Source organism: Rhinoraja longicauda, chromosome 8 (assembly GCF_053455715.1).
Source record: "Rhinoraja longicauda isolate Sanriku21f chromosome 8, sRhiLon1.1, whole genome shotgun sequence".
Taxonomy (NCBI): domain Eukaryota; kingdom Metazoa; phylum Chordata; class Chondrichthyes; order Rajiformes; family Arhynchobatidae; genus Rhinoraja; species Rhinoraja longicauda.
In genome coordinates, this window is record NC_135960.1 from 43488379 (window position 1) to 43515363 (window position 26985).

A 26985-nucleotide genomic window follows, 5' to 3' on the forward strand; every position below is an offset into this window, starting at 1 on the left:
TTCAAAAGGTGTTTGGTAACGTGAACCACAAGGGCTTTATCAAAGAATTCAGACATGTGGTACGAGGGGAAATAGAACCCATAAGAAAGGAGGAAGGATGATATTTGCTCCAAGGTGTGGCCATGCCTGTACCTTTTTGGTCCATAATATTATTTCTCGTTCAGAGAACTTGTTGAAGCTTTCAGCAAAGAATGTGCGCAGCTGCTTCTGGATAAAGGAGATGGTAATCTCAGCCATGGGTAGGTCAGCTGCAGTAGCCAGGATGTCAGCCACGCGGCCTGACCCCTCCACAATTACACAAGGAGTTCCATTGCTCATCGCACCATGTATCGTCTGCAAGACAAAACTCACCGTCACAAAACAAACAAGCAGAGGGGATCATGGAGACACCACAAATATTTTCCAAACATTGAATGTTCCGGGGTGGTGCCTATGGACGAGAGCATTGCAAATGTTGCATTATTTTGTTTCAAAGACGATGTATGGAAAACACGCAGCAAAAAAAGAACATTCATTTTAACCTCAGTTAACAGGCAGAGGATTAGATGAGGTCCTGCAATAGAAGTGAGAGGGTGAGGGAAAAGTAGGATTAAGACATCACATACCTTGATGGCACCACAGTAGAGATGAGAAACAAAAGCTTTAAGTTCCGAGGAATAAATATCATTGGCAATTTTTCCTGGACCAGTCACATCAAAGCTATGGCCACGAAAGCACATCAATGTCGCTACTTTATTAAAATGTTAAGGAAGTTTCGCAGTGCCATAGAAAGCACCTTGTAGGGATGCATTACAGCCTAGTTTGGGAACAGCTTAATCCAAGACCGCAAGAAGTTGTGGACATAGCCCAGACCATCAAACAAACCCTCTTCCATTGACTCCGTCTGCACTTCACCCTATCTCGTAAGGCCGTCGGTATAATCAAAGACCAGCCTCACCCCGGTCACTCCCTCTTCTCCCCTCTCCCACCAGGCAGGAGGTACAGGTTTGATATATCCAGATTAGGAACAGTTTCTTCCCAGCTCTTATCAGGCAACTGTGTGGTTTTGTCATCAGCTAGAGTGTGACCCTGACCTACCTCATTGTAGATCTTTCAACCATCTTTATGTTGACTTTATCAGACTTCAACGTTGTATTTTGAACAAAATGTTGTACCCTTTATCTGTGCACTGTGGACGGCTTTATATTATTCAAATATAGTCTTTACTGTGACTGGATGGCTCACATACAAAAGATTTTCATTGTACCTTGGTAAATGTGACAATAATAAACGAAACTAAACAAGATGAGATGTCAGTGTAATGGGATTGCTGCACCAGAGGGCCTCTTCTGTGGAAGGTCCTCATTATTGGATACATGATCTTGAGAGGTGCTATGAAACCAATGCCTTAGCAGTCCCTGGGAGTTAATCAGATCCTATTCTGGAGAGGTGCAGATTACTTTAAACTGGAAGGAGTACAGAGAAGATTTACGAGGATGTTGCCAGAGCCTGCGCGGTTGAGCTGTAGGGAGAGGTTGGGTAGGATGTGACTTAACTCCTTGGAGTGCAGGAGCCTGAGTTGTGATCTTAAAGAAGTCTATGAAATCATGAGGTGAATGCACAGTCTTTTACCCAGAGTAGGGAATCAAAAGCATATGTTCAAGATGAGAGGAACAAGATTTAATATAAAAATGAGAGCCATCATGTTCACTCAGAGGGTGGTGGACATGTGGAATGAGTTGCCAGAGGAAATAGTTGAGGCAGATGCTATAACAGCATTTAAAAGACACTTGGGCCGGTAAATGGATAGGAAAAGTTTAGAGAGATATGAGTTAATGAGTCACGTGGCGGCGCCTAACGGCAGCGGCTGACTAGCAGTCTGTCCGTATTTTTTTTCCCTTTTTTTGTTGTGTGTCGGTGTTGGGATGGTTTTTATATATATTTTTTTGGTTGTGTATGTGTGGGAGGGGGTGGTGGTGTGGGTGGGTGAGTGTGGGGGGGGGGGAACTTTTCTCTTCCTCACGGCGCGGGGTGCGGCTCGGCTGCGGGGCCTAACATCGCCCGCTGCGGCTCGGCCGCTGGACTTTACATCACCCGGTGCGGCTTGGCCGCTGGACTTTACATCACCCGGTGCGGCTTGGCCGCTGGACTTTACATCACCCGGTGCGGCTTGGCCGCTGGACTTTACATCACCCGGTGCGGCTTGGCCGCTGGACTTTACATCCCGGTGCGGCTCGGCCGCTGGACTTTACATCACCCGGTGCGGCTCGGCCGCTGGACTTTACATCACCCGGTGCGGCTTGGCCGCTGGACTTTACATCCCGGTGCGGCTTGGCCGCTGGACTTTACATCCCGGTGCGGCTCGGCCGCTGGACTTAACAGTGCCCGGTGCAGCTCGGCTGCGGGGCTTAACATCGCCCGGTGCAGCTCGGCTGCGGGGCTTAACATCGCCTGGTGCAGCTCGGCTGCGGGGCTTAACATCGCCCGGTGCAGCTCGACTGCGGGACTTTTCACCGCTGGTGCGGCTCGGCTGCGGACTTGACATCGCCCGGTGCGGCTCGACCACGGGACTTAGCTGCGCAAGGCTTGGTCGCGGGCCTTTCATCGCCCGGTTCGGCCGCGAGACGTTTCAGCGCCCGGTGCGGGGACTGTGCGGGTCGGTCGGGGACGAGCTGTCTGTCCGTGGGCGTGGGGAAGAGAGTGGAAGTTTTGTTGCCTCCATCACAGTGAGGGGGTGTTTGGAGTCACTGTGATGGACGTTTGTGTTGGGGTTATGTGTCTTGTGTTCTTTTTTTTTCTATGACTGCTATGTAGTTTCGTTTGGTACTTCGGTACCGAACGACAAATAAAGCTCTGTTAAATGCAGGTAAATGAGACTAGCTTAGAGGGGGCATCTTGGTCGGTATGGATGAGTTGGTCAGAAGGCCTGTTCCATGTTGTGTGACTCCATGGCCCATGAACATTGAGGATTGCAGGATTTGCCAATTAAACTGACTACATTTTCTCCACGTGCAGAGGTGGCTACATTTTCAGTAAAGCTAGCACATTAGATGTATAACATTTTTAAATGTCCCAAAACATGGAAGGGAACATTAACTTACACTCAATGTTCCAGGCCCACCTTCAAGGACAACACATACAATCGGGATCTCAATTCCAGCATCTGCAAAATAAAGATTGGAATTGAAAGAAGGAATTGGAGTTAAGGGCCTGTCCCACTTTAGGCGATTTTAAGGCGACTGCCGGCGACTGTCAAAGTCGTAGCAGATCGCCAAACTTTTCTTTTACCCGACGACAATGACCACGACAATGCCGAGTCAGGTTGAGATTACACCGTCTTCGGAAACATCGCAAAATTCCCACGCTGTCAATGCTTCTCCGGCGTCCGAATTTTCGCTGAAATCACTGACAAGTCGGTAAGTACTTGAGAGTTTTGAACTATAACATCTTGTATGGGTTACTTAAAAACCAAGCATCACTGTAACAAGGCGTAAACTGGATTTACTTCCAGTTTAATAATGTCCATATAAAAAAAAATGATTTTAAACGTGGTTAAGTGGATTTTTGTGAAAAGTGTGTGGGCATTCTTTGAAAATGTACGGGAGATGCATATCTGGTTTCTGGGTTGCATATCTGGGTTGGGAGCCCACTTTAAATGTAATGGCTGATGGCCATAAACATCGCGAAATTCCCACGCTTACCTGACCGTCAAACTGTCGCCTCCAATCTACCTGTCAAATGTCCTGACGGTAAATAAATTGGTTAAACACAAGCATTTTATGGTATTTTGAAATGGCTTTACTTATTTTAATATAATGTGCTTCTAAATGCATCTAAGAGAACCTAGCAAACCTGGGGACAGCATGCGACAGTGTCCGCAATAAGCAACGATACCTGGCGACAAGCCAGCTGTCGCCAAGAAATTTCACTCCGGATGATTTCTCAGCGACGCGCTGAGATCCACTACAATTCTTGGAAGGCTCCTCATGATCATGCCCGCGACACCCGGCGAACTGTCGGTGACACCCTAGTCGCCGGCAGTCGCCTTAAAATCGCCTAAAGTGGGACAGGCCCTTTAGAGTTCAATTCAGATAAATGCAAAGTTTTACATTTTAGTAAGGCAAACCATGATAGGACTTGCACAATGTGCAAGTAGCGTTCTAGGGATTGTTACAGAACAAAGAGACATCAGAGTGTGGGTGCATAGTTGCATGAATGTGGTGATACAGGTAGACGAGGTATTAAAGAATGTGTTTGACATGCTTGCCGTCATGAGTAGAAGAATTGGGACATCATGTTATAACCGTACAAGATGTTTGGAAGGGCACATTTGGAACGGAGTACACAGCTCTGGTCACCCAACTGTGGGAAGGATGTTATTATACCTGGCAGGATGCAAAAAAGATTTGCATGGATGGTATCAGGAATGGAGGATTTGAGTTATAAGGAGAAGTGTATAAGCAAGGAATTTTTATGCATGGAGCATGGGTGGCTGAGGGTTGACCTTATAGAGAAATATAAAATCTTTCCTCTTAAACATTCTCATTATTGTACCCCAGGTACTAATTTTGTGTATTGCTCTCAGAGTAAAAACTCTCTTAAATTCCACGTTGCTTGTTGTACTTCCCGCATCCACACAATCTCTGTCCTCAGCCATGTTGCCAACTCTTACCTTCAGTCCCCATTCGCTGCTTTGAGATGTATGTTTCTAACTGGGTTCTCAGGGGAATCTCCACGCCATAACGGCCTTGGGTCCCATCATCCACCAGGATAAAATGGGTATGGTTGTGGTCCAAACAAGATAATCTGCCCTGATTTGCTTCATCCACGCAATATGTTGCAGGGAACTTCCCCTATTTCAGAAAAGACAAACCTCGTTATACACCAAAGCACTGGAAGTTTGTGTTTTCATCACTGTTCTCTGTAACTCCCCAGGATTAAATGCTACTGATGGCCAAGCCACTCCTTTGTTGCCACCCATGTGTCAAGGATCATAGGTGCAACAGAAATAAAGTTGTTAGCCTGAAGGCCTCAGGTGCAATTCGTCAGCGATTCTTCCAGATCCTATTTGGAGGTGACTTTTGGTTTACACATGAACAAAAGCTATGACTGTTGATTATTGACAAATAAAAGCAGTTGATGCAGGACCACTTCTCACATGTTCATCGACCAGGCTGTCACGGTTGTGCACGATACCCCAGCTGGCAATACCGATGGCAACGATTTGCTTTTCTTTCTGGCTGCTGGTCACGTTACAAAGTCGCACAGCATCTCCAACATGCTTCATCACTCCAATGAAGGAACCCCCTGAGATTATCCATGCACCTGATGAGAAAGTTTGTTGACAATAAAACACTCTTGACTCGTAACAGGGTATTCAAGAAGACAACAGCGTATTTTTTACAAAAAGGTATTTCTTTCGAATACAAAGAACCAATGGCATGGTGGCACAGTGGTAGAGTTGGTGCCTTATAGTGCCAGAGAACCGGGTTCAATCCTGACTATGGGTGCTTGTCTGTACGGAGTTTGTACATTCTCCCCGTGGCCTGTGTGGGTCTTCTCCGGGATCTCCGGTTACCTCTCACACTCCAAAGACATACATGTTTGCAGGTTAATTCGTTTGGTAAAATTGTAGATGGTCCCTTAGTGTGTGTAGGATCATGTTTATAATAATAATAATAATAATAATAATAATAATAATAATAATAATAATAATAATAATAATAATAATAATAATAATAATAATAATAATAATAATAATAATAATAATAATAATAATAATAATAATAATAATAACTTTTATTTATATAGCACTTTTCAAGCAATTTAATGCAGCCCAGTGCTTTCCATAAAAACAAACACATGTCTAAACAAAGATACAATTTTAAAACGGTAAGGGCAAAGGCATACAAAGCAAAGGGTTTATATAAAAATATAAAATGTAAAATTGGGAGTGTAAAAGAACAAAGAAAGTAAAATCAGTTAAAAGCTTGAGTAAAAAGATATGTTTTTAACTACCGTGCGGAGATCACTGGTTGGCACAGACTCTGTGGGCCGAAGGGCCTGTTTCCCTGGTGTATCTCTAAACTAAACTAAACATTCAATGTAGAAGAAACAGACAAAATTTCATAAGCATTTAAAATAGAGGAAGAAGAGAGAAGGAAATGGGTGCAAACTGAAGAATAGAGAAGCACAAAGTTTGAGTGCAGAATAGAACGGAACATGCTAGGGAAACAAGGTGCAGTAACAACAAAATAGTGGGAAAGAAGTGGGAATGAGAGAGTAAAAAGGAACAAATTGAGATAGGTTATGGGGAGAGAAGAACCCAAAACAGGAGAAATTGTACCAAACGATGGGGAGAGAAGCAGATTTTACTACCTCAACTACCTCCTCTGGCAGCTCGATCCATACATCTACCATCCTTTGCGTGAAAAAGTTACCCGCTCGGATTCCTATTAAATCTTTCCCCCCTCACCTTAAACCTATGTCCTCTGGTTCGCTATTCCCCATCTCTGTGCGTTTACCTGATCTATTCCTCTCATGGTTTCATACAACTCCATAAGATCACCCCTCATTCTCCTGTGCTCCAAGGAAGAGAGTCCTAGCCTGCTCAATCTCTCCCTATAGCGCAGGCCCTGGAGGAGCAATGTCTTTACAGAGACAGGGACTGAATGTAGAGTAGAGCAAGGGAAAGTAACTAATCATTTGAAGAAGAGAATCAAATTACTCAGAGAGATAAGAGATATGTGAAGAACAGGTTGGGGTGGGGGTGCGGAGGGAGGAGCCATTGGTGGAAAAGAGTTATACATTCTAGTCCATTTTAAAAACTGCTGATTTCTTCATACCTGTTGATTGCGCCACTTTGATGAGGCCTCTGCGGAACATGAATCTCAAGTCTGGCTTCAGATGAAAGTTCTTTGCCCCTCCAGTGACGGATATGAGAAGGTGCGGAGGATCCAGCTCCCAGTATTTGGTCATGAGTTGGTACAGCGCCACTGGTGCAGTGTCATTTGAGACTCGAATGTACTGGAAATGACAACCAAGAACAGGGATGACTTGGTTACAAAGGTCGCTAATGCCGGCTGAGCATGGAAAACCAGCTGCCTTCACCAAGAACTGTGATCCCGCCCTCCCACACTGTTGGATTGCCATATCCATTACACCACGCACAAATATTTTTTATTTGCCACCTTGACTAAAGTTGCACATGATCTACGGATATGGTCTCAACAAAGCCTTGTACAGTTGCAATAACATCTTTAAAGAAGGACCACTGCTTGAAGCACATAGTTAAAGGACAGGAAAGGTGGGCAATTCAATATCTCAGGGTGTAGAATTTTCTGGTGATATAGAGGGGGAGTGGAGAAATAAAAGGTTAGGAGGCATTGTGCTGTTAGACAAATATTAGAATACATCAGTATTGGGGGATGACATTACTTTAGTTTAGTTTAGAGATACAGTGCAGAAACAGGTCCTTCGGCCCACCGAGTCCATGCCGACCAGTGATCTTCCTCCACTAGTAATATCCTACACTGTAGGAACAATGAACAATTTTTAACGAAGCTAATTCACCTCCAAACCTGCACGTATTTGGAGTGTTGAAGGAATCTGGAGCACCCAGTGAAAACCCATGTGGTTATGGGGAGAACATACAAACTCAGCATCGAACCCGGGTCTCTGGCGCTGTGTAAACTAGAAGATTCCTCAGAAAAGGCCATACGAGTAGAGATTAGAAACAAAAAAGGGTATCTTTGCTTTGTTGGGGGTGTATGGCAGACCTCCGAACAGAGAGGTCTCAAGGAAATGCAGGAAAAAGAGTCATCAAGAGGGAAATTTTAATTTCATGAATATTAACTGAAATTGTGTCAGTGTTAGGGGTTCAGAGAGGGCAGAATCTTTAAAGTGTGTCCAGGAGAGGTATTTTTCAAAATATCTAGATAAACCAACTACAGTAACAGGACCTCATCTTGGGGAATGTAGATGGTTAAGCAGAGGGGGTGTCAGTGGGGTTTATTTTGGAGATAGTTACTTCTGCATATCTTAAAGGATAGGAATGGGCCAGTGCCTAAGGTCTTAAATTGGGGAAAGGCTGATTTCACTGACATAATGGAAGGCAATTTCAGGTCAGAGCATGCTGGGCAGCTTTGAGCAGCAAGCCTGGTAATTGGTTGCACCAAGTGAATTTCCGGTCGTTGCAGGAGTATGAACTTTACAAAGCAAGTGCGTGGACAGGTTTGGGAGAGTCACTTACAGGTTGGAGCAAGATTGTCAGCTTTGAGCAGCAAGCCCGTTGATTATTTACAGCATCCAAACAAGGCAAATAAAAACAAGGCAAGGTGTTTCAGAGTAACCGTGTTGCGGTGAAGTGCTGTGTGGGGGTCATGTGTGAGTCTTTGGTTTAAGAGTCTTCAGGGAGGAGGGTGAAGCAAGGAGGTTATCAGAAGCAGATAGGGGGATAGTGGGATAAGATACAGTCTGCTGTTGTGAGTCTTGCTTTTTTTAAATTTGTCTCTCTTTTCCTGGTTCTGTTGCAGTGGGATGGCAGGTTAGTTGGCACATTGCACCTCCTGCAGGATGTAGGAAGTCAGGGAAACTGCTGGATCATTGGGAATGTTTCCAGAGAAAATAGGACCTTTTGGGATTGCATCTTAACCAGCGTGGTCTAACGAATTTGTGCGAATGCTTTTGGGAAAGGTTTAAACTGAGTCTTCATGGAAGGGGGACTCAGAGCAGTTGTTCAGATGAAATGGTACAATCAACTCGAGGTAAAGGATTAAGTCCGAGTACACATCAAGGGGATTGAAAACTAATTTGCATCAATTTTAATGCAGGGAATATAACTAGGAAAGTAGCTGAACGATTGGTCGGAGCACATGGTTGAAGGACAGGAAAGATGGGCAATTCAATATCTCAGGATATAGAATTTCCTGCCGATTATAGAGGGGGAGTGGGGAGATAAAAGAATTTGAGGTATTGCGCTGTTAGTCAAAGATTAAGTATTGACACGAAACTCTCCAGAGATGCTGCCTGTCCCGCTGAGTTACTCCAGCATTTCTTGTATATCTTCGGGGTATAACCAGCATCTGCAGTTCCTTCCTACACAAACTAGCTCCAAAATTTGCTTAGCAAAAGGAGACGAAGGATGACAATAGTAGTTTGACTAATGATGTTCCATAGGAATCTGCTCAGACCCTTGAAGTTTAATATACGTAAATGAAGTTTAATATACGTAAATGATTTGGATGTGGACGTGGGAGTAAGTGGAGCTGCTAATAGTGTGGAAGCTGGTCTCAGTGTGCTGACACAATAGACAATAGACAATAGGTGCAGGAGTAGGCCATTTGGCCCTTCGAGCCAGCACTGCCATTCAATGTGATCATGGCTGATCATTCACAATCAGTACCCCATTCCTGCCTTCTCTCCATACCCACACAAATTGGTGGATTCGTGAAATTAGCTGAAAAATAGCAGATGGAGTTTAATCCAGACAAATATGAGGTGAAGGTACAAGAGAATGCAGACTCGTTGCAAAAAAAATAGCTGGTGGAAGTCAGTACTCTGACTGAGGACTGACCCAAGTGTCATTAGTACTCCCAAAATCTATTACCTCACATTTATCAGGATTAAACTTCATCTGCCATTGTTCAACCCATTTCATCTGTACATTAATATCAGCTGCAGCCTCCATACTAACAACTCCACTAATTTCTGTGTCTTCCCTCGTTCTGTATTCAATGCCCTGACTAATGAAAGCCAGTATCCCGCATGCCTTCCGAGCCATAATATCTACACGCATTGCCATCTTTAAGTGTATATTGACTTGTACTCTGTTCCTCAATACTCTCTAAGGCGATGCCTTGCACAGTGTATGTCCTAGCCTCATTAGTATTCCCAAAAGGTTTGCACCTCACAATTCTAGATGAAGGATCTAGATGATAGGTCTTGACCCAAAACGGTGACTATCCATTTCCCTACACAAATGCTTTCTAAACCACTGAGTACCTCCAGCAATTCATATTTTTGCTCTAGATTCCAGCATCTGCAGTATCTTATGTTTCTGGTTCAAGTAACATTTCCCAGTAAAAATCTGATCATGAAGAATTTCTAATGGAAATGTTGGCTACTACGATTGGATTAACCCATTCCATCATGCAGTGGGAATGAAAATCCAATACCAACTTGAACTTTAAACAAGTCTTGACAGATTTGGGCGGCAGGGTGGTGCAGCGGTAGAGTTGTTGCCTTACAGCTCCAGAGACCCGGGTTTGATCCTCACTTCTTGTCTGTATGGAGTTTGTACATTCTCCCCATGACCTGCATGGGTTTTCTCCGGGATCTCCGGTTTCTTCCCACACTCCAAAGACGTGGAGCTATGTAGGTTAATTGGCTTGGTGTAAATGTAAAATTGTCCGTAGTGTGTGTTGGATAGTGTTAATGTTCAGGGGTCGCTGGTCGGAGCGGACATGGTGGGCTGAAGGGCCTGTTTCCACGTTGTATCTCTAAACTAAACTGAACTAAACTAAGATCGACATACCTTCCCACTCTTCTGTCCTTGACCTTCAAATGCTATGTCTCCGAACGCATCAGTTGGGAATTGTCGGATGTGTTTTGTGGCGTTCCATCTCTCCCCTTGTAGCTGGCCTGCCTTAAGGGCTTCCTCACTGTGCTGGGACCTGGCATATCCACATTCACACACTGGCCTGTGAAGAGAGGCACAAAGCAATCTGGTAATATACATCATCAAATGGAAAGACAGCAGTGCAGCAACAGTGTGTTCGGACTTCCCTCTTCCTCTCTTCATTTTATCCGGCAATATATTTCAGGCACTCACCAATGTCTGCGTGAAAAAAGATCCACCTCAGATCCCCCTTAAATTTCTCGACCCTCACACCTAAATCTATGCCCTCTAGTTTTATTCAGCTCCCATAAGGGGAAATTATTCTTGAAATTTACCTTATCTAGATCCGTTTTCGTTTTATAGAGTCTGTGAGTCATAGAGTTATATAACACGGAAACAATCCAGCCCAGGGGAGTTGAAACAGTTGGCAACCAGGATATCCCGTAGGCATTGGCTGACTGAGCACAAATGTTCAGCGAAACAGTCGCCGAGTCTATGTTTGGTCATGTGCAGGAGCATGTGCATGTGCATGTGCATGTGCATTGGTCATGTGCATGTGCATTGGTCATGTGCATGTGCATTGGTCATGTGCATGTGCAGATCTATGTGCAGGAGCCCACATTGGGAACACTGTTAGAGGAGGTACTTGTGATCCTCTGTCCAACCTGAAAGAACTGCCGGGTTACCTGGATGGAGTTGAGGGATGAGGTATAGGACAGGTGTTATATCTCCTGCAGTTGCAGGGGAGAGTATCTGGGGAGGTGGTGGTTTGGCTGGGAAGGGATGAGTGAACCAAGGAATTGTTGAACGAGCAGAAGGCGGAAAGGGGCAAAGATGGGAAGAAGTGATTAGTGGTGTGATCCCTTAGGATGTGATGGAAACCTCGGAGGGTAATGTGTTGGATGTGGAGGCTAGTGGGAGAACATGGGTCATAGATGAGGCCCTCGCATGTGTGTCCTCTGTGTGCCATAGTTCTGCTCTTGCTCCCCCTCCCTCCAGGCGCAACAAGTGCAGAGTTGCCCGCTCCTCACTTGCACCCCACCAGCCTCCGCATCCAACACATCATCCTCCCTTGTCTCCTAGAGCAAGAAATTAAGAACATGGACATTATGCTCCGGTTTTATAAAACGTTGGTCTGACATCAGAAGGATGCTGTTCTGGAAACCACTCTAGGAAAGATGTTATACAGCTAGAGTGAGTGCAGAGGAGATCACTAGGATGTTAACTGGATCCAATGGACACTAACCTTTTGGGTCAATGGCCCATGCAGGACTTTGTCATTTGGGAACCGCGTTGCAAAGCTGTGCCACTATCCTGATTTGCTCTGAAAACTCAGCAAGCAAAGGTCGGCAGTCTGCCATCTCAGTATTTATCTCAATTCCCCTCAACTCCTGGAAAGCTGGTTAACTCCTGGACAATTCCCCTCAACTCCTGGAATGCTGGTTAACTCCTGGACAATTCCCCTCAACTCCTGGAACGCTGACAGCCACAGTGGTGCCGCGGTGGAGTTGCTGCCTTACAGCGCTTGCAGTGCCGGAGACCCGGGTTCGATCCCGGCTAGAGATGCTGTCTGCACGGAGTTTGTACGTTCTCCCCGTGACCGTGTGGGTTTTCTCCGAGATCTTCGGTTTCCTCCCACACTTCAAAGACGTACAGGTATGTAGGTTAATTGGCTTGGTGTATGTGTAAATTGTCCCTAGTGTGTGTAGGATAGTTTTAATGTGCGGGGATCGCTGGTCGGTACGGACTTGGTGGGCCGAAGTACCTGTTTCCAAGCTGTATCTCTAAACTAAACTAAACTAAACTACCCTGCATTTGCCCAACTCCTCAGGCCTTGATGTTGGTAAAAAGGGGATCAGATTATTAATAAAAATAATAATTCTCTCTGATCCCAACCAAAAATTGTACAGCTGTTGTTCAAACTCAATAATAGTGCAGGCCAGTAAAATGTTGATAGTGTCTACGGGACATAGGTGAATTATTTATTTTCGCTCTAAGTCTTGCAATAACTGGACAAGTGGCTATATCATTCCCAGAACCACCAGCCAGCACATTTGATAGCACTGGATATGAACACTCTTCAGGCCAGGTTCAGGGCAGATGCATAAATGTTCAGCAGAGCCATTGAATATTAAGACAATGTCACATGACATATCATCATTTGGCATGGCGACTTGTTGCTGAGAGGAAAAGTCGAAGTTGAGGCAAAGCAGAGTTAATCCAACTGAGGAACAGAAGGCAGCTGCAGCTGCCAAAATCAGAGAACTCTGTCACGAGCAGTTTCCACCCACAGTGGCCCTGATTAAAGACAACCCCAAAATGCAACTGACTCCAATTCCCATCTCCCCGCACCCAGCATTTGTCCCTGGGCTCCATCATACACCAAACTCAGGATACTTGACCACTCTTTCCCCAAGCCTCATCTTACCTTGTGGCCTTTGGCACGTCTTCGCTTTCCACAAAGTAGACGCAAGACTTTTTTCTGAGGTTTTCCCGAATCCATTTTCTAAACTGGCTCTGAAGCAAATGACGAAAAAATAGAGGAATATCACATACTGTGAGATCAGAGTTACCAGTGGACTGCTCTCAGTAGCCTACCTCAACATGCTACCAGGTGGTATCTGCATCCACCCCATTACTGCCATTTCCCAACTCCCCATCCTCTTCCCTTTAAATAATCCTCCTTACACTTCCCCTCCTAGTTCCCCCTCCCACTTCCACTTCTCCCTTCCCTTTTGCCCTCTCCTTACTCCTCCTTGTTTCCGTTGTAACTCCCATTCCCACTCCCCCTCCTTTTTCCCCCATCCCATATTCCCTTTTACCTCCTCTCCCTTTTCCCTTCCTCCTCTCGCTCTTCCATCCCCTCACCCTCCCTTTCCTTTCCCTCCCATTTTCCTCTCCTCACCCTTTCCCTTTTCCAAATCCCACCACCCTTTCCCTACCCTTTCTCTCTCCCCTATATCCCTCTCTACCTTCCCTTTCCTACTCTCTGCATATCCAGTTAACAGTAAAATAATACAAAATCAGGTAGCTTCAAATGAAATAATTTACAGCTGTTCAAACCCAGCAATAGTGCAGGCTAGTCCAGAGAGACGTGCACACTTGCCTAAGTGCCTCCAAAGTGCAGTGATTCACACTTCAAACTTAATTTCACCATGTCTTATGGAAAGGTGGATTTGACCTGGCCAAATATTCTATGCATGTTAGTTTGAAAAGCAGCATTGCAGGTAATTAGGTGTCTTCAGTGCAAACACATCTGGAGGATTTGCAGCTCAGTACATGGGTTGATCATTTTCAAAGTATCATTGCTGGGTTACTATATTGACACTGCAATTTCTATTAGTTCTGCAGCAGGTCCATAAATGCAAGGGAAACTTGATGTTCAGAAGATCGAAGCGGAAGCTGAAATAACGGTCAAGGACAAGGTTGTAAGGGTGGGATGTAGTGAAATGTGCACTACAACAGGTGAACAAAAATTCTGTAAATTTAGACTTTGCAACAGCTTTATTTAGGAACATTTAAAGTTCACAATCAAATTGGTCTGTAAGCAATGGCCCCAAACCAAAACAAATTAATGTTGAGTAGTACTTATTTGGAGGTAAATTTGTACTATTCTTGACAATTGTAATTTGATTTGGAAAACAGTGAATATTTTAAAAACGAATATTGAAAAGTTGATCCCGAACCAGTTTGTTACAGATGATGGCTTAAAATGATTTCAAGCAAATTATAGCACAGATCATGTCATAATTAGTAAAATCATCATGGATCTTGCACCTCAGTGCCACTTACTGACACTAACACTGTATCCCATGATCCCCGTGATTTCTTGCAATTTAAATAAGGAAATTGTTCATGGTTTAGCGTTTTCTCATAACAATCCAAACATAAATTCTGCCCAACTTGCCCACACCAACAAACATGTCCCATCTACACTAATCCCACCTGCCTGCATTTGGCCCATATCCCTCTAAACCTGTCCTATCCATGTACCTGTCTAATTGTTTCTTAAAAGTTGCAATAGTTCCTGCCTCAACTACCTCCTCTGGTAGCTTGTTGCATACACACACCACCTTTTGGGTTAAAATGTTACCTCTCAGATTCGTATTAAATCTTTCCCCCTTCATCTTAAACCTATGTCCTCTGGTTCTCGATTACCCTGCTCTGGGCATGTGCATCTACCCGATCTATTTCTCTCATGATTTTAGACACCTCTCAGCCTCCTGCTCTCCAAGGAATAGAGACCCAGCCTGCTCAACCTCTCCCTATAGCCCAGACCCTCAGTCCTGGCAACATCCTTGTAAATCTTCTCTATACCCTTCCAACTTGCCAACATCTTTCCTGTAACATGGTGCCCAGAACTGATCACAATACTCTAAATGTGGCCTCACCAACGTCTTAAATAACTGCAACATGACCTCCCAACTTATCGACACAATGTTCTGACTGAACATTTGCCACCCTCTAGTTTTCTGGCACCTCTTCTGTATTTAATGACAACTCGTAAATGTCAGCCAGGGCTTCTGCAATTTCTTCTCTAATTTCCCACAGTGTCCTTGGATATATATGATTTGGCCTCGGGAGATTTGTCTACTTTCATTCGTGTCAGGAGCGTTGCAATACTCATTGTAATCTGGAAAATAACAGAGCTTGGGGGTGTTTTCCACAAGGCCTTACAAATACTTATTTAATAAAAGATTTCACACACCATTAGAGATGGCATTCTGAGAGTTTTCTAACTCTGGCATGGAAGTTACCCATGAAAATCCCATTAAAAGTCAGTGTTGAAAGTCAGCAAAGTTCCTCCTTAACTCTCATTTGGAGCTTCCAGGGTTGGCATGTATACAAATGTACAGCTGACACAACTGTGCTGATTCCATATTAAAGTGAGCCAAAGAGTCAGGAGGCATTCGTTAGTTGCCAAGTTGTAGGAGTTGCTGAGTTGGCTCATCTGACCATTCTTGACAGCAAGTGGGCTTCAGTGTGCTCCCAATGTAAACTGCAGGAGTACATCCTCCTGAATTACCCACCTGCCCACTCCAACAAGCACTTCCTGCCCCACTTGTCTGCAGGTCCCACAATTGACTTCAGAGCCCACAGAACTGCAGTGGAATCAAGCCATTCTCTGTCCCAAGGGACATCTTAAGAAGAAAATGAGAAGGCTGCTTCATGAAATTGTGCATCCGAGAGGCCAATTCATGAGTCTAATCAAGGTACTTCACCTGTCTTGGAAGAGGCTGGCCTGGTAGCGGCTGCTTAAAATGAAATATTCACCATTCTAGAGATCTCTTTGGGATCATGGAAGAAAAAGTTGTAAGAATATATTTAGTCCATTCACACTGTGCTAAAGACTCTACCTGTTCCCTTGCTGAATTGTTCATTCTTTTGATGAAGCTGGAACTTCTTACAATGGTACTGCCATGAAAGGTTCTGCTTTGACCATAATTCCCAGCTTCCGGAGGAGACAGTCTGTTAATGTTTTGCATCTCAGTAGATGACATGTTTCTACCTTTTGCTATCTTCTCAGTCCATGTCAACTGCCAATCCTACAGGAAGAAACAGAACTCTGGATTAGCTCATAGTGTCATGGAGTCATACAGCGTGGAAACCGGCCCATCAGCCCAAATTGCCCATACCGACCAACATGTCCCATCTAAGGTATCACAAAATGCTGGAGTAAATGCTGGGTGACGCTTCGGGTCAAGACCCTTCTTCAGACTCTGAGTTTGAAGAAGGGTCTCGACCCGAAACGTCACCCATTCCTTCTCTCCTAGATGCTGCCTGACCTGCTGAGTTACTCCAGCATTTTGTGATACCTTCGATTTGTACCAGCATCTGCAGTTATTTTCCTACACATGTCCTATCTACACTAGTCCTCCTTGCAGTAAGTAGAATGCTTTTTGATACAGATATGGCAATAACTTTTCCTGAACATTGTACAACCAAATAACTGTTTCTAATTGATTCATCAACGTGAATTACATCAACTAAACTAGTTTACAAGCATTTTAAATGTCAGTTTAAATAACGCCAATTGAGTGTTTGACAGCACTAGGCCTCTACTTGCTTGAGTTTAGAAGGTTGAGGAGGGGACCTCATTGAAACTTACAGAATAATGAAAGGCACAGATAGAGTGGATGTTGGAAGGATGTTTCCACTGGTGGGAGAGCCTAGGACCAGAAGTCATAGCCTCACAATTAAAGGGCACTCTTTTAGAAAGGAGGTGAGGAGAAACTTCTTTAGTCAGAGGGTAGTTAATCTGTGGAACTCATTGCCACAGAGGGCTATGGAGGCCAAGTCAGTGGATATTTTTAAGGAAGAGATAGATAAATTCTTGATTAGAACTGGTGTCAAGGGTTATGCGGAGAAGGCAGAAAAATGGGATCAGGTGGTAGAGGTCAGCCATGATTGGATGGCGGAGTGGACTCAATGGGCCAAATGGCATAATTCTACTATAACGTGAACTTGTGACTATAACATAGCTACTCTGCATTGGAGAAACCTATCCAGTCTGCTTCGAGTAAGTAGAATGTTTTTTTATATAGTTGGCAACCAAATAAACATTTGCAATCGATTCAACACCATGAATAACGTTAACTAAACTAGTTTACAACAAGTTATTTTAAAGATGGACACAAAGTGCTGGAGTAACTCAGTAGATTGGGCGGCATCTCTGGAAAAAAAGTATAAATGAAGTTCCGGGTCTGGACCCTTCAGTCTCTGCTTCTTCAGAGTCCTTTTTCTCCAGAGATGCTGCCTGAGCCGCTGAGTTACTCCAGCACTTTGTGCCTACCTTTGCTATAAACCAGCATCTGCAACTCTATGTCTCTGTTATTTTAAAGGTATGTTTAAATAATGGCAAATGAATGTAACATAGCTGCCCAATATTGGAAACGCTTAAACATCCTCCTTGCAGTAGCAGAATGCTTTTTGATACTGTTGACCATAAACTTTTCTTGGGAAGGTTGTACAACAAAATACACGTTTTCAGACAATTCAACACCATGAATGACACCAACTAAACTAGTTTACAACAGGTAAGCTTAAATAATAATAATAATAATAATAATAACAATACATTTTATTTATATAGCGCTTTTCATATACTCAAAGACGCTTTACAGAGATTTTGGGAACATAGGGAAATTAATAAATAGATAAATAAGTAAATAAATAAATGAACAGAGAAAGGAGACAGAAGGTGAGGTGACCTTCAGTGGTTGAAGGCAGTACTGAACAGGTGAGACTTCAGCGATGTTTTGAATGTGGTGAGTGTGGGGGAGTCTCTAACGGTTTGGGGTAGTGAGTTCCATAGGGTGGGAGCAGCGATGGAGAAAGCCCTGTCCCCCCAGGATCTGAGTTTAGTCCGGATGTGGGGGGATAGGAGATTGGCAGCGGCAGAGCGGAGGGTGCAGGTGGGAGTGTGCCTGTGGAGGAGGTCGGTCAGGTAGGATGGGGCCAGGTTATGGAGGGCTTTGTAGGTTATGAGGAGGATTTTGTACTGGATTCTCTGGGGGATGGGGAGCCAGTGGAGTTTATAAAGGACGGGGGTGATATGGTCACGGATCGAGGTGTGTGTGAGTAGACGGGCAGCGGAGTTTTGAATGTATTGAAGTTTATTGATGATTTTTGAGGGTGCGCCATAGAGGAGGCTGTTGCAGTAGTCCAGACGGGAGGTGATGAAGGCGTGGATGAGGGTTTCTGCAGCTGTGGAGGAGAGGGATGGACGGAGACGGGCAATGTTTTTGAGGTGGAAGAAGGCTGTCTTTGTGATGTGTTTGATGTGTTTGTCGAAGGAGAGGGTTTGATCAAGGATGATTCCAAGATTCCGGATGTGAGGTGAGGTGGATACTGGGAGACCATCAATGTTGAGGATGAAGTTTTGGGTGGATTTGGTGAGCATTTTTGGACCAATGATGATGATTTCAGATTTGTTGCAATTGAGTTTGAGGAAGTTTGATTGAAGCCAAGACATAATGACAAATAAATGTAACATTGCTACTATTGGAAATGCTGACCCAGCCTCCTTGCATAGATTTTTGATATAGTTGGCAATAACTTTTCTGAGGAAGGTTGTACAACCAAATAAATGTTTCCAATTGATTCAACGCCATGAATTACACCAACTAAAGTAGTTTACGACAATTTATTTTCAAGGCCTGCGTAAGTATTCGCAATTGAATGCAACATAGCTGCTCTATACTGGTAACACCAAACCAGCCCCCTTGTGGTAGAATCATGGAGTCATGGAGTTGTGGTCATCAAATCACACAGCATGGAAACAATACCCACTACGCCCAATGTCTCCCGTCTACATGTCCCACCTGCCTGCATTTGGCCCATATTCCCCTAAACCTATCATATCCATGTACATGTCTAAATGTTTGTAAAACATTGCAATAGTACCTGCCTCAACTATCTCTCCGGCAGCTCATTCCATATCCCCACCCACCCTTTGTGTAAAAAAAAAGTTACCCCTCAGGTTCCTATTAAATCTTTCCCCCCTCACCTTAAACCTATGTCCTCTGGTTCTCCATTCCCCTACTCTGGGCAAGAAACTCTTTGCGTTTACCTGAAAAATTTGGGAAGTCTAACATGATAAGTCTAACATGGGCAGGACCAACACTGTGAATGGCAGGGCTCTGGGGAGTTTTATAGAGCAAAGAGATCTTGGAGTGCAGGTATATAGTTTCTTGAAAGGGGCATCACAGGTATATAGGGTGGTCAAAAAGGCTTTCGGCACATTTGCCTTCATCAGTCAGAGTTTTGAGTATAGAGTTGGGAGATCATGTTGTAGTTCTATAAGAGTTATATGTTATATAAGACCAGTTATATAAATGGTGAGGCGACATTTAGAGTAGCGTGTTCCTTTTTGGTCATCATGTTATAGGAAAGATGTTATCAAGCTGGAAAGGATGCAGAGAAGATTTACGAGGATGTTGCCAGGACTCAAATGCTGGAGCTATAGGGAGAGGTTGAGCATGCTAGGATTCTATTCCTTGGACTGCAGGAGGATGAGAGGTGATCTTATAGAGGTGTACAAAATTATGAGAGGAATAGTTTGGTAAAACATGGTGTCTCTTACCCATACTAGGGGAATCAAGAACCAGAGGACATAAGTTTAAGGTGAAGGGGGAAAGATTTAATAGGAACCTGAAGGGTCACTTTTTATTTTACATAAAGGGTGGTGGGTGCATGGAACGAGCTGCCAGAGGAGGTAGTTGGGACAGGTACTATTGCAGTGTTTACGAAACATTTAGACAGGTACATGGGTAGGATAGGTTTAGAGGGACATGGGCCAAATGCAGGCAGGTGGGACTAGTGTAGATGGGATATGTTTGTCAGTGTGGGAAAGATGGGCCGAGGGGCCCGTTTCCATGCTGTTTGACTCTATGATTCTACATGTATCCCAATTGGAAAGAGGGATTCCAGGAGAAAGACACATCATCTGAACAAACCAACCACCCAAGAAAAGCTTATACTCGCTGGAAATAGGCTTGTACTCGCTGGAATTAGCCTTATACTCGCTGGAATTAGGCTTATACTCGCTGGAATTAGGCTTATACTCGCTGGAATTTAGAAGACTGAGGGGGGATCTTATTGAAACATATAAAATCCTTAAGGGGTTGGAGAGGCTTAAAATTCTTAAGGGGTTGGAGAAGATTGTTCCCGATGTTGGGGAAGTCCAGAACCAGGGGTCACAGCTTAAGGATAAGGGGGAAGTCTTTTAGGACCGAGATGAGAAAACATTTCTTCACACAGAGAGTGGTGAGTCTGTGGAATTCTCTGCCACAGAGGGTAGTTGAGGCCAGTTCATTGGCTATATTTAAGAGGGAGTTAGATGTGGCCCTTGTAGCTAAAGGGATCAGGGGGTATGAAGAGAAGGCAGGTACAGGTTACTGAGCTGGATGATCAGCCATGATCATATTGAATGGCGGTGCAGGCTCGAAGGGCCGAATGGCCTACTCCTGCACCTATTTTTTATGTTTCTATGTTTCTATGTAAAATAAAAAAATAGACAATACAAAATGACAAGAGCTAGGAGACCAGAGGAATGGGAGTTTTGTAATGAATGAAAAGCAGGAAAGTGTAGCTTAGTCCAATTAATGTTAGTATTCACATTGGAGAACACTGCAAATATACAAAAATATCTGATATGCTTTTTTCAAAAAACATTGAAAAATTTGTAGCAATCCCTCCAACGAGGACTTAATGATCTGAATAGGCGTGTATAAAATAATTAGGTGAATGCACAGTCATTTCCAAGGGTAGGGGCATTAAGAACTAGAAGATATAGGTTTAAATAGAGAGGAACAAGATTTAATAGGAACCTGAGGGGCAACCTTTTGAGGATGATGTGTATATGAAATGAGCTGCCAGAGGAAGTAGTCGAGGCAGATACAGTAGCAACATTTAAAATACATTTGGACAGGTACATGGATAGGAAAGATTTAGGGGGATATGGGCTAAACATGGGCAAATGGGCAGCAGGACAAGCTTAGATGGGTTTAAGATGGGTCTAACTTAGATGGGTTTAAGATGGGTCTAACTTAGATGGGTTTAAGATGGGTCTAACTTAGATGGGTTTAAGATGGGTCTAACTTAGATGGGTTTAAGATGGGTCTAACTTAGATGGGTTTAAGATGGGTCTAACTTAGATGGGTTTAAGATGGGTCTAACTTAGATGAGTAATTTTGTCGCCGTGGACTTGTTGGGTCGAAGGGCTACATGACTAGGAGTTTATGTGGTATGTTCTTGTGCTGTACTGTATTGTTCTATGTTCTATGTCTCTTCTATGAGAGTAGTCCATGGCAACAAAATTATATTGATCAACTGTCAGGCGTAGCAATAGCAGACGTAATTTAACCTTGGTTAGTGCAGAGTTGCATTTTTAGGGGTGTGGGGGAGGGGGTTGTCTAATAAGGGTTTGATATATAATCGGGCCCTAGGGATTATTGATGACGAAAGGGACATTGGTGTACAAAGATCCTTGAAGGTGATAGCAGAGGTACAGAGGGTTGCAAAGGATGCACACGGGATTATTCCTTTGCTTAGTTGGGGCATAGAATATGAGCATAGGGGCATCTCGGTGCAGCATTATAAAACAGTGGTAGGCCATGTCTGGAGTATTGTGCACAGTCCTACTTGCGATGCTGTTGGAAGAACGTGACTGTTCCAGGGAGGGCAACAAATGTTGACAAGGAACTACAGATGCTGGTTTACAAAAAAAAAACCAAAGTGCTTCAGAATGACTGTTCATTACGGTGGTGGAAAAAGCTGGAAGAGACATGGCAACAAGACAAAATCTATTGTTAGATGTTTGGGCAAATGCCAAAGATGAAAAGACAAAAAGTGTGACATAAGGAGATAAAGATAGAAGAGATACAAAATGTGAAGCCAGTGGAAGAAATATAGTTTGAGGGGGATGGGGGAAGGGGAAAGGGAAAAATGGGTGCATATCCAGGTGGGGCACAGGGAAGAGAGGTGGAGGGGAAACAGGTGGGAGAAATGAGGGTTGTTTAGTTAGTTACCTAAAACTGGAGGAATCAATATACAATCTGCTGGGTTGTAAACAACCCTAGTGGAATATGAGGAGCTGTTCCTCCACTCTGTATGTGGCCTCACTCTGACAACAGTATAAGCCGAAGACAGAAAGATCAGTATGTGAATGGGAAGGGGAATTAAAATGATTAGCAACAGGGATATTCAGAAGACTTTGGCGGACTGAGCACAAGTATTCAGCAAAACCATCACCAGGATGTTGTCAGGGATGAAATGTTTCAGTTATGGGGAACTACAAGATAGGCTAGGTTTGTTTTCCTTGGAGCAGAGGTGGCTGAGACGGGATACGATAAGGGGTATAGATAAGATAGATAACGTTTCCCTACGGCAGAGATGTGTATAGCTATAGGGCATAGGTTTGAGGTGAAGAATAAGAGATTCAGAGGGAATCTGGGAAGACCTTTTTCATCCAGAGGCTGGGTGAAATCACAAACATGCTGTCTGATGGGTTGGTGGAGTAAGAGATTTTTACAAAATTTGAGTACCTAGGCAATCACTTCACCAAGGCTACAGACTACATGATGGAAAATGATATCAGTAGAGACAGGTAATTGATTGGATCAGCATAGCATGATGAGCCAAAATACCTCTTTCTGTGCGTTAGAGATACAGAGATAGATACAGAGATACAGAGTGGAAACAGGCCCTTTGGCCCACTGAGTACGCACCGACCAGTGATCATACACACACTAGGGACATTTTACAATTTTACCAAGCCAATCAGCCTACAAACCTGTACGTCTTTGGAGTGTGGGAGGAAACTAGAGCACCCATAGAAAACCCAAGCAGGTCACGAGGAGAAAGTACAAACTCCATACAGACAGCATGCGAAGCCAGCATCGAACCCGGGTCTCTGATGCTGTAAGGCAGCAACTCTACTGCTAGATCAGTCTGAGGAAGGGTCTCGACCCGAAACGTCACCCATTCCTTCTCTCCCGAGATGCTGCCTGACCTGCTGAGTTACTCCAGCATTTTGTGAATAAATACCTTCGATTTGTAACAGCATGTGCAGTTATTTTCTTATATTATATATAACTCTACTGCTACACTACCATGCCGGCGTTTATGAATTTAACTTGATAAGACCCGATGGCCTGCATCCATGAGTTTTGAAGTGTCCACAGATATGGTAGAGTCATATAGAGTTCTGGGAGGTTTTGAACAGTTTAGAAAATTGCAAATGTGACTGTTTTATTTAAGAAGGGAGATAGAGACAAAAGGCAAAACATTATAGGTCTGTTAGTTGGTTGTTACAGTTCTGGCCACGACATTACAGGAAGGCTTTGTGGAGGTTCAAGAGAAAGTGTAGAAAAGGTTCAAAGGGATTTTGTCTGCGTTGGAGAGCATTAGCTATAAAGAGAGGTTAGTTTGCTTTCTCTGGAGCATTGGAGGTTCAGTGGCATCCTGAGAGAAAGATAGATAGCTAGACAGACACAGACCAATAGACACAGACAGACAGACAGAGTCTTTTTTCCCCAGGGTGGAATGTGAAATACTGGGGTGGCGGGGACATAGCTTCCAAGTAAGAAACATAGTTTAAAGAAGATTTATAAGGCAAGCTTTTAACCTGTGCATCTTATAGTTTTAAACTCTCCTGGCCTGAGAAAAAAACTGTGATCATTTACCTCTCTAAGTCCCGCATGATTTTATATATCTCTATAAAGCCACTCCTCAATGTCCTATGCTCAAGGAGAAATGACCCCAGGCAATCCAATCTCTCCTTATAATTCAAGCTTTCTAGTCCCAGTAACATAACATGAACATAGATAAACTATTTCCTCTGCTGAAGGATACCGGAGATATTTAATCCTGAATCTTGTTAACTGTATGTTTGTGTTGTCATTAGTGAGCGGAGCACCAAGGCACATTCTTTGTATATGCACATACTTGACCAATAAACTTATTCATTCAAGACAAAACCAAATTGTTTCAAAGTGAAAACAGGAATTAGAATACACAGAGAGATTGTCCATTATCTAACTAAATCAAATTATTTTGAGTGCCTTTCTCATGTGACAGTCATAGAATTCTACCACACGTAAACAGGCCTTTCAGACACCCCTTTTGCCTATCTATACTAATTCCTTTTGCACTGTTTAACTCTATTTAAATGCCTGTCTAATTGTCTCTTAATATTAGAGATTGCAACTAACTCCACCAGTTTCCCAAGCAAACGCCAACTACTCTCTTTGTAACAACACATTTCCCTCAAATCCTTCTCTCACCTTAAACCTATGTCCTCTTTTTTTTGACACATTTACTGGTTCTGATGATTAATTCTTTAATAATATTCATTATTTCTTGTTGTCATTTTTTCCTGATATCCTCCCATGGGATTAGCCTATGCACTTGCAGAAACAAATCAAAATTCAAGAGAAAAATGAATGAAAAGCACAACAACGGAATAGTCTTTCCCTCAGGCTTGACTACGGTTTCCAATGTTGTCTGGTCAAACTTACGCAGAAAACCAAGCAATCCCAGCTGTCATTTCCAGTTAATTGAGACTTCGCCTTCTGTGACTCTCTGACTTCATTTTACCAATTAAATTGCACATTATCGATCCGTCTTGCACACTGGGTACCGCCAGAATTGCTGAATCACTCGACGAAAAGTATGCATGCAAAACTGTTGTTCACTGATGCCTCCTGGAGATTCTTCTGGTGCAATGGTCACAGTTTGGAGTGGGCCTGGGTTGCTTGGTTACGTGAAGCTCGGAATAGAGTTGGAGAAAAGGAAATACTACATGTTGCTTAAGGTATAATTAGGCATTGTTGAAACAACCAACACCTCCTTGCCTTCTATTACATTCATTCAGCTTTGTTATAATCTCAAATATAATGTTAATTATTTCCTGCCTCATTCCTTGGATTCAGTGTATACTGTTATTTCACTGAACTTCCATGCACGCAAGGAATTTGAACATTAAGTTTCCGTGAAACTTAAAATGTTCAAATCCCTCAAAGTCTACTTGCTATCTCTAAACCCACCACTTGCTAACTCTAACTCTAAACCCACTAACCTTGGCTATCTGCTAAGTGTTTCCTTAATATGGTTTTATTATTCATCAATAACTTTCACCCGCCACTAATGATGGCAAGTTCCTTTATCAGCTGAACCCACCCTGGAACTTAATACCTTCTAGAAGCACTTTTTAACATCAATAACTCAGCCATCTTTCCTAACATTTGTGTCTTTAACTTGAGTTACATAGATACATAGATACATAGTCAATAGGTGCAGAAGTAGGACATTCGGCTCTTCGAGCCAGCACCACCATTCATTGTGATCATGGCTGATCATCCACAATCAGTACCCCGTTCCTGCCTTCTCCCCATACCCCTTGATTCCACGAGCCCTAAGAGCTCCATCTAACTCTCTTTTGAATGCATCCAGTAAACTGGCCTCCACTGCCTTCTGAGGTAGACAATTCCACAAATTCACAACTCTCTGTGTGAAAAAGTTTTTCTAAATAAGCAAGTTTGGTATTTCGACCACACGTGCCCAGGTCATAGGTCACTCGTGCTAAACATTCTCGCCGGCTGAGCTACTGTGTGTATGCAGACCTGCGTTTCATCCATATTTTCCAGTTTTGCTTCTTCGAAGTAAGAAAACACTGCTTTCAAAACTATTAACTAGGTGTATTTATGGTTAATTTGTACAAAACTACGATGATTTTGTTGGTTTTATTGCTTTATGCTTCGGTGAGTGAGCGAGTTAGTGACGATGAATAACAAGCATTTTTTATTGTTTTTTGTTTTGGGGGGGCGGAAATTAAATGAAATGTATGATTTCTATAACTATCAATAGACTTCTGAATGAGTTCTATTGTCCATGTGTAAGTAAAGTTGTGTAGTACAAAACTTAGTCGCGAGTCTCCTGACTAACCATGTCTCTTCTGATTCCCATAACATTGGATAATTTTAATCAGTATTTGACATTCTAATTTTCTGTTATAATCTTGTGATTGTGTAAATTAGTTCAACATACTTGCAGCATTTTCTTTTGCATTGTAACTTGTACCAGTATATAATGAACATGCTTGCAGGACCCTGTATGAATTAACATATGATTGACTTTGTTATTTATTTTGTTTCATATGTTACTGGGCAAAGCGAATGCAGCACTGCAGAAACTGTGAGTACATTTTCGCTCTGAGTTTTCGACTTCTTTGAATCTTGTATTGGTTATCAGTCATAAGATAGCCATCACCAACTTGAGGCCTGATCTTGTCCTCTGGTCCAACTCTCAGCGCATGGTGTATTTTGTGGAGCTCACAGTCCTTTGGGAGGATGCTGTGCGGGAAGCCTTCGAAAGAAAGAAACCGATATACAGAGCTTGCAGCAGAGGCAGAACAGAGGCGCTGGAGAGCAAAGATCTGCCCGGTAGAACTTGGATGTCAGGGCTTCGTGGCACCATCAACTGTAAGATTGATGAAGGACCTGGGGATCAGCGGATAAGCCCGACGCCAGGCCATCAAGGAAACATCAGGGGTGGCAGAGCGGAGTAGCCAGTGGCTCTGGCTGAAGAGGAAAGACCCCATCTGATCTCCCAAATAAGCTGGCTAGGCAGATTCGGAGGGGGGTGGTTCTGGAACACCAGAACAAACCGCTGAGCCTAATAGAGATGTCATGGGCCCAATCAGCGAAATGTTGATGAAAGTAGGAGCTCACTTGAGAAACCCAATTACGTGTCTGCCCAGCCTTTTTCAATATCGGAGGAGGGTAGGTGAGTGCTCGAGCCTCCCATCTCCACTGGGAGCAAGTTAAGAGGTGGCACTTTGGATTTTAACATCACATCCTGTGTATTTGAAAACATGAGGTGGTACA

At 43.5% G+C, this 26985-nt stretch overlaps 1 protein-coding gene across 1 annotated transcript in view; it reads right to left on the minus strand.

Annotated features, from left to right (window-relative positions):
• The window catches only part of trpm2 (transient receptor potential cation channel, subfamily M, member 2), a 90539-nt gene extending 65846 nt beyond the window's left edge, over positions 1 to 24693 (minus strand). The window contains exons 1-9 of the mRNA XM_078403777.1: positions 24619 to 24693; positions 15955 to 16143; positions 13026 to 13114; positions 10514 to 10679; positions 6825 to 7005; positions 5138 to 5304; positions 4652 to 4832; positions 3081 to 3142; positions 133 to 333 (exon numbers count right to left, since the gene is read on the minus strand). Coding sequence (XP_078259903.1) covers positions 133 to 333; positions 3081 to 3142; positions 4652 to 4832; positions 5138 to 5304; positions 6825 to 7005; positions 10514 to 10679; positions 13026 to 13114; positions 15955 to 16098 — 1191 coding nt within the window. The 5' untranslated portion in view covers positions 16099 to 16143; positions 24619 to 24693. The remainder of the gene's footprint in view (positions 1 to 132; positions 334 to 3080; positions 3143 to 4651; positions 4833 to 5137; positions 5305 to 6824; positions 7006 to 10513; positions 10680 to 13025; positions 13115 to 15954; positions 16144 to 24618) is intronic.
• Between the last annotated feature and the right edge of the window lie 2292 nt (positions 24694 to 26985).